At 33.1% G+C, this 8,610-nt stretch overlaps 1 protein-coding gene across 1 annotated transcript; it reads left to right on the forward strand.

Moving 5' to 3' along the window:
- Window positions 1-2,027: 2,027 nt before the first annotated feature.
- Window positions 2,028-3,420, forward strand: LOC129769520 (neuroserpin-like). The gene is made up of 2 exons (XM_055771847.1): window positions 2,028-3,156; window positions 3,227-3,420. The coding sequence occupies exons 1-2, from the start codon at window positions 2,037-2,039 to the stop codon at window positions 3,349-3,351; spliced, it is 1,245 nt and encodes a 414-aa protein (XP_055627822.1). The 5' UTR covers window positions 2,028-2,036; the 3' UTR covers window positions 3,352-3,420.
- Window positions 3,421-8,610: the final 5,190 nt, after the last annotated feature.

Below are 8,610 nucleotides of genomic sequence, written 5' to 3' on the forward strand. Positions count from 1 at the left end.
ACAACTGTCTTTAACATGCAATCGATATTGAAAACTCCGTTGTAAAACTTCATCAATATTTTCATATCACACGATTCGTTTAGTGACATTGAAGAGTTTTTGCGATTTCGTCGGTGAACATGATGCTAAATTGGTTGATCAGGGTAACACAAGATTTCCCATCCTATTAACCGTAGAATAAGAAAATTGTAAACATACTTTTGAATCAAAAATAGATTTAGAATTTCGCTTCATCAAACTTATATAAGTACAGGCTCAGTTACGATTACGATAAACGATTTATGAAAAAATAGAACTCTTCAACATAAAAGGAAAGAAGTATTTCTGACTAATAAGGAGAAAAGTGGTCTTGAAGGTTTAGTAGATTCAAATGAAACATAGCAAACGAAATCTATCTAGACTTGCCAGTGGCAAATCGTTTGGTGCACATTCTCAGAAATGGAAAATGAATTTCTATAATGTAACTTAGCTAATTTATTATATTTTATGTGTGTCTAGTAGATTCGCATCAGTTGGAATGATGTTTCCATGATGAACAATCTGTGAACAACGGAAAAGTCACGACTCAGTATTGAAATCATAAATAATTGTCAAATAGAACTTTCATCTGGATTGTGACAAAATTTATTAGAAAATTTTCCTTACGTGTCTCGGTTTTAGTCCTGAACTATTCGGTCAGCCTAAATAGTAGGTACATGTTTCAAATAAGCTGGGCATATTTACCTAGATTCGCAACTGAAATTTTCTAATACGTACAAAAACTTAAAGAAACACAAGAGGCTGGGTTTTGATTGGGGTGCCATATTTTTCCACGGTCAAAGCCACAAAAGGAACACCTTGAAGAGCAACATGTGATAAGATAGATCAACTTTAGAAAACATAACATTGTAATTCGTTATCCAGTGGTGGTTCATTTCAGCCTTAAACAACAAAGTAATTTCGAATGTAAATGAATCACTGAAATCAAAATATCTGTTTACCTCTTCTGGAATATTTTAACAGTCGTTCAAACTGATGATTGGTCGAAGATATCAGGTCGGATGAAACACATTTCTAGGGCAATTCCTTAAATACGATGCGCGCAAAATAACATTCGAATGGCTACCGAGACAGCAATTATGTTTATTATTTTCATCATTTGACAGATTCATGCATAACAGGGTGTCTCGAATAGCTTCATATGTTCTAAGAATATAGTGGTGAAGAAGTATCAATTGGTTTTTAGTTAAAATATGGGTATTTAAGCATTGATTCATTTCATCACCTCTGTTCATTAACCTGCATTTTTCCTACTACGTTTTTCAATGAATCAGAATAAATTTCACGTTTTTTGTAAAGGGGTTTCAACATTAATAATTCTTTTGTTTCGAATGAATTTGGATTATGTGCATACAATCGAATTGGAATTTCTCTAAGATTATTTTTTATTACGATTTTCCAGTTCCAGTATATCAAGATGACATACTAGTGGCAGAAAGCATGATGTCCTAGCCGAATCAAGGATATATTCCCGTTTTCGGAGTTTGAAACTAATTTGTTATTAATCTTAAGTTGTGTGGAGATAAAAATCAATTTATGTTCATCAATTATTCGGTTCACGGTGGAGACGGAATTGACCATTACTCTGGTATACTTATGTAGATTTTGGTATTTTATTCAAACCCATTTATTCGCTTATGTCATCTATTATTTGTGAATGGGCCACTAGGCTACTTGAAACTGCTGGGTTTTTTTATTTGACTTTCGATTTTGGTCAGCTGCATATTAATTATTGCTATAAAATGAACTCAAAATTTGAAAACCCCGGCCAGACCGGCAGAGGTCGCTCACATTTTGCGCGTGTCACAGATGATCACTGCTGGCACGCGTCTTAGACGATCGCCGAGCAGCTCGGTGAAATTTTCATTTCAAATTTTCTTCCACCACCGCCCGACTCTCTTTTGTTTGAACTTTACTAGGTGGTTTCCGCGGCCAGGCAGGTAAGTAAGTGTTAACGGGTCATCTTTTAGTCATCACCGTAGATTCAAGTTGGTTGGATGCTGTTATTTGTTGAAATCTCACCAGCAAACAAACGTAACCGAGAAATCATCATTCGAGAAAGCTCAGTCGGACGCGAAACGAATTATAGTGGCGTAATGCTTATTAACGTGGTGCCGTTGATTTGTGTGTTTGCCACGATTGTGGCCGGTGTGGTTGGACCAGATTTTAGCTTCGGTGATGCAGAATTTTCGATTGATTACTATCGGGCCGCATACAACGCATCCAGCAATTGTTTAGTTTCACCCCTGTCGGTGAGATTAGCTATGGTACCTTTCTATCGAGTGGCAGGATCGTCAGCTGATCGGACAATTCAACGGGTGTTTTATTTGCCATTAGATAAGTCGGTGGCCAGCGATAATGCGGCGGAAATTTTTAACGGAATCAATGGTAACAAGCAACTGCAGATAGCGTTCAAAGTATTGCGGCAACAAAACACTCTGTCGGACGAATTCACGATCGCTTTGGATAAAACGTTAAAAATGATTCCGGATGTAGTGAGTTTTTCCGAAAAATCAACAGTCACTAATTTCATCAACGAATGGGCTGAGCGTGTTTCGAACAAACAAATTAGAAACATCGCTGGTATTGATAATTTGGATCCCAGCGTCGAACTGATGTTGTTCAACGCAGTGTCACTGAAAGCATCGTGGGCAGAGAAGTTCCCCATTGGCAATACAAAACGCCAGCCATTCGCTTTTTTGAACGGCATTCGTGAAGTTGATATGATGCACACATCTTTGGAGGTTTTATATAAACATGAAGATACCTATCATGCTATCCAGATTCCTTACGGCGAAGAAAGTGATCTATCTATGTGGATCCTTGTCCCGCGAGGAGTTGGAAGTTTCGATAGTTTGATGACGACACTCTCAGCGGAGCTGATAAACGACATTGAAATAACCGCGATGCCCAAAGTTGCAGAGGTATCTCTGCCTCGGTTCGAAATTCGTAGCGATCACGATGCGAAAAAAATAATTCAATCGATGGGATACACACAGCTTTTCAGCGATAAGGCTTTCAATGTGTTCAAGGGACAGAAATCAACGTTGTGCGGTTTGAGACAAAGTTCTTTCTTGCTGGTGGATGAAGATGCATCGGAAGACAGCACATCCGCTTGTGAGTAATTGTTAAAAAATCAAAATCATAAGAGAAAACGCTAACAATGTTTCAATCCGTTTACTTACAGTTGCTCCCGCTAAACAGCGATCCAAAAACACCCAATTCAACGTTAATCAACCGTTTATTTTCATCATCAAGAAGATCTCGTCTGACACGATTGTGTTTATTGGCCATTATTCACATCATGAGTGAATGAGTGGAAATTTACGTCCGTATTTAGAAATAAGTATTTATTAACAGAAGAATGTTGACCCCTTTGATTGGAAACACTCGAAAATAAAGACAGAAATCTAGCTCAGTTCATGTTTTAATAATTTACCACATTCGAATGCTGGTACCACATGGCCAACACACACGCACGATGGTGGCTTGAAAATTGTTTAAGCGCGGGAGAAGGAAATTCGTCCACTTGAGCAAACATTGAAAGTTTCTTAAACTCACCATGATTGTAGCACACACATGGAGAACATATTTTCCAAACCATATGAAGTCACCCGATCTGGGAAATATGCGCCGCTGAAAAACTTGTCCGCTGATGACACCAACGAAAGGATGTGTATTCCAATGAAGTGTTTTATTGTAGGTCTGGTTTTGTTCAGTACCAAGCCAAATATTTGTTTTGTTTCATGTCGTTAGAAATAGTCGCATTGACATGCGAGGAACACGATTAGTTGAGCACCTAACATATTTGACGAATTTCATGCCAACTCGACTGGCCGTTGGCAGCACCATCTCAGATAGCAGTGGAACGTTGTGGGTGTAAAGACATGGGTCATTTAAGCAACTTTGCATACTTGAAATATTCAAAAAATAACTAGACAACTTTTTGAAAAAAGCCAAATTTTTTTTCTTAAGTTTACATACAAAATTCATGTCAAAAGATAAAATGTAGGAAATTATTTACATTTTTACGAAAAAATATCAAAAATTTTTTGGAAAAAATTTCGCTGAGAAAAAAAGTTATTTCAAAAATTAAAATTCATTTTTCTCAAAAACGCATTTTTTAAAATTCCCAAAAATATATATATGAATAGCCCTTAAAATTAAGTCGTCCATACATCGGAGGATGGGCACTTTTACAGGAAAAAAGATTTTCGAACAACAACTTTTTCAAGTTTTGTTTAAAAAAAAAATACAACTTATCCTAATTTTGTTTAAAGTCAAGATAGCGATATAGTGTATTCGACAAAGTTTTATATCTTGTTAAAATATAAACTTTTGTCGAAGAAATCAACTTTCTATCTTTTATAGTTTTTGGAATATATGTAATTTTTGTATGAAGTCTCCTGACAAAAAATAATGTTTTGCTCGTAACTCGTATTGTGTGTAAATTCTCACGTTTGACATGTTTCCAAATAGAGAAAAGTTAGCAGAGCATGTAAATTGCGATAATTTATACATAAAAATGTTACGAATTAAACATTAATACAATTTTTTCAAAAAAAAAAAACATGGAAAAGTTGTTTTTGAAAAACTTTCTCTATGTTAATGTGCTAATCGTCCGATGTATGGAAAACTTGTTGGAAATTATATATCTATTTTTTTCCGAATTTTAAAAGCATATGTTTTCGAGAAAAATGAATTTTAAAAATTATTTTAAAATTTATTTCAAAATTTTGTTTTCAATGAAATCTTTTTCCAAAAAATTGTTTGATAATTTTTAATGAAAACCAAAATAATTTCCTGCGTTTCATTCTCTGACTATCTTTTTGTAAATGTAAATGACTATCTTTTTGTAAATGTAAATGTTCTGAAAATTTAAAAAAACCTACAAAAAAATCAGACCTACAACATTTTAGTCAAAAAATGGAATGTAAGAAATTAATTTGGCTTTCATTAAAAATTATCAAAAAATTTCTTGAAAAAAAATTTCATTGAAAATAAAATATTTTGAACATTAAAATTCTTTTTCTCGAAAACATATGCTTTTAAAATTCTGAAAGAAATAGATATAAATAGCCCTTAAAATTTACAACAAATTTTTCCATACATCGAACAATGGGCACATTTACATGGAAAAAGTTTTTCGAACAACAACTTTTTTATGTTTTTCCTTGAAAAAATGCTATTAATGTTCAATTCATCACTTTTTGACGTAGGATTACGTCTTTCGGGAACATATTGGGGTACAAATTGAAAATCGAAAATCGAGCACATCTTGAAAATTGTCCAATTTCAAACGCGTATTGCTCAGTAATTTCATGATGGATTGATGAAATTTTTGCGTCAATCGATTTCGGCACTCCATAACAATTTTTTATATTGAAGAAAATAACATATATCATGAAACAAACTATCGAAAAATTGAAAAATCTTAACCTCTGCCCTGGAATGTGGAAGTACCCACATCTGATTGGTCGAAATTGACGACACATGCGGCGGTTCCCTAACAGAGACATCAAAACCAAGCTGCCTGGGGGAAATCGACATTGCAAATACATAAAAGTAGGGGGAGCTTTTGTTCCCACCGAAATGTGTTCCCTAACAGAGACATCAAAATCAAGGTGCCCGGGGAAAATCGGCATGCAAGTTGGGGGCATTTTTTATATTGCAAATGAGGTGAGTGATACGATTAATAGTAGCAAATAAAATTTAAATCCTTTTCAACTACGTTACACTGTGGTGGGATATTCTGATAAGAAAAAACTAACATATCATCAAAAACTGTCATAATAAGTTCCTGAAATTTGAATTTAATTCAGGCAGACCATTTTTGAAGTTTTAAATAATTATAGACGATTTAAGAGCAGGTGATAAGTGATTCCAATATATAACACCTCTCACTAACATCGATTGCCCATAGTAAACAAATTAATGTTGTGGAACTAAAACACTTATGGTTCTCGTGTTTCTCATAAACTGAAGTTGTTCAAATAAGTACTGTGGCACGCAACTTTTAACAAATTTGAAAAAGTTTATGCATGTACGATACACATAAAATTGAAACTACATCATAATAAAGTGCTATGTAAGTGTGGAACACTGGAATATCTCGATAAATTGTAGACATATCTTACACATGAATTCAAAGCAACCCTTAGTCTGTTGAGTGTGGTCGCAGAAGCATTAGCGTAAATGAAATCTCCGTACAAAAAATGAGGAAGAATCAACGACTTGAATAATTTTATTTTCGTGGATGTTTCCAAATGCCGAGTCACTAATTTCAAACGTTTTGAGGCGCCGTAGATCTTACCACATTGAGAATTGATGAAAACATCCCATGACAAATTAGATATAAATATAACACCCAGATTATAAAGTTTATCGACATATTCAAATACTTGTCCATCAAAATTTTTTGGAGGTGGTGATAGTGTAGTTTTCCAAACAAAAAGGCCTTTCTCAGGGCCACCAAATCATTATCAAAGAGTTTAATTTTTCAAACATATCCAACATGAACAGATAGCCTAACGGAATCCTACGTCAAATATGCGGTCGTGTCTCAGACACAACCCTCCTGTGGCTTTTTCTTGTAGAAATTATCCCATTTTAAATGCTCTGCATGTTCTTGACATGTTTCTAAATCCAGAAAAGTTACGATTTAGAAACATGTCAAGAACATGTCAAACGTGACAATTTACACACACAAAATGTTACGATCAAAACATTATTTTTTAGCAGGAGTATTCATACAAAAATTACATATATTCCAGAAACTATAAATGATAGACAAAAGTTTATACTTTAACAAGATCTAAAACTTTGTCGAATACACTATATCGCTATCTTGACTTTAAACAAAATTAAGATAAGTTGTATTTTTTCAAAGAAAACATGAAAAAGTTGTTGTTCAAAAACCTTTTTCCCTGTAAAAGTGCCCATCTTCCGATGTATGGACGACTTGTTGGAAATTTTAAGGGCTATTCATATATATATATATATATATATATATATATATATATATATATATATATATATATATATATATATATATATATATATATATATATATATATATATTTGGGAATTTTTAAAATACCTTTTGAGAAAAATGAATTTTAAATTTTAAAATAACTTTTTTGTCAGCGAAATTCTTTTCCAATTTATTTTTGGTAATTTTTTGTGAAAATTTAAACAATTTCCTACATTTTATCCTTTGAAAAGAACTTTGTAGGTATCATAGTTTTTAAGTTATAATTTTTTGTAAAAAATTAAGAAAAAAAATTTGTTTTTCGAATATTTCAAGTATGCAAAGTTGCTTAAATGACCCATGTCTTTACACCCACAACGTTTCACTACTATCTGAGATGGTGCTGCCAACTCCCAAAACTAGTTGGCATGAAATTCGTCATTTGTAAATTGATTCGTTCTTACGCAAAGTTTTGCTTATTTGCGATATCTGTTCATTAAGCTGAAGTTATGAATGAAAATTCAGATCAGATTTTTTCCATAATATTACATTTATAAAAAAAAAATTGTAGAATAATTGGAACTTCTTCACTTAAAATAATGTACTTCTTTATCTTTCAAAATTTAATTTTTCAATTTTTGGAGATTGGCTCGTAAAAGTGCCAAAGACGCGATGGGAATTAACACAAATTGTTAAACATGTTAAAATGTTCATGTTCACAGTCGGATATGGGAAGCTAAAACACTGTTTTTTTCTGATTTTCTCGTGGAGATAAATTGGAATGTAAATAACTGCTTCAGATGGTGTCGAAGATCGTTGAAGATAGTTCACGGGATTGTTAAACTTGAGATGTATTCTGGGAAACTAATATTATTTTACAGACGCCCAGAAACATTCTTGTAAAAAGCGTATGACAGATTTTTGTTCCGAAATTCAGTTTTTTGGTGGACAAATTTTCATATTCATACTACAGAATTCATACTGTCTTTGACGTTTTATTATTGTTAATTCAGTTTTAGTTACGAGTTTGTCTTCTCCAGAGATAATCCCATTCGGCACGCGTTGAAATACACTTCGACCACTTTCAACAGTCGCACACACATTTCAGGCGTAACTGATTATTAAATGAAGTTCTTTGTTATAATAACGTTTTAAAATAGGTGAATTGTTTTTATTGAAACAAACATAATAGTATGTTGTTTCAAAGCTTTTCTTGACAAACTCTTGAAATTCATTGGCTGTTTTCTATAGCCACACTTGCTTTTATAATCAATACATGGTCATTGAAAATTTGAACATGAATTATGAATATGTTTTGAGTGCTAATAATTACTTGGCCCTTCTGGAACCCAATAACCTATTATATCTTGTTATGCATACCTTTTTGTCTCATATTCCGAACAGTCTCAAATTCCGAACACTTTATTTTTGAATGTAAATTTACTAAACTTTTATGTTGTAAACAATTGAATAATGAAAACACAGAAGTTCTTTGAGGTATAGGCTTCATTTTGACATCATTTACAGGAATTGAAACAGCCTATAATTTATATATTAGACATATTAGACAAAAATCCATTTTTTTGCGAGCATTACAGTTT

The sequence above is a fragment of the Toxorhynchites rutilus genome, chromosome 2 (assembly GCF_029784135.1).
Source record: "Toxorhynchites rutilus septentrionalis strain SRP chromosome 2, ASM2978413v1, whole genome shotgun sequence".
NCBI lineage: Eukaryota > Metazoa > Arthropoda > Insecta > Diptera > Culicidae > Toxorhynchites > Toxorhynchites rutilus.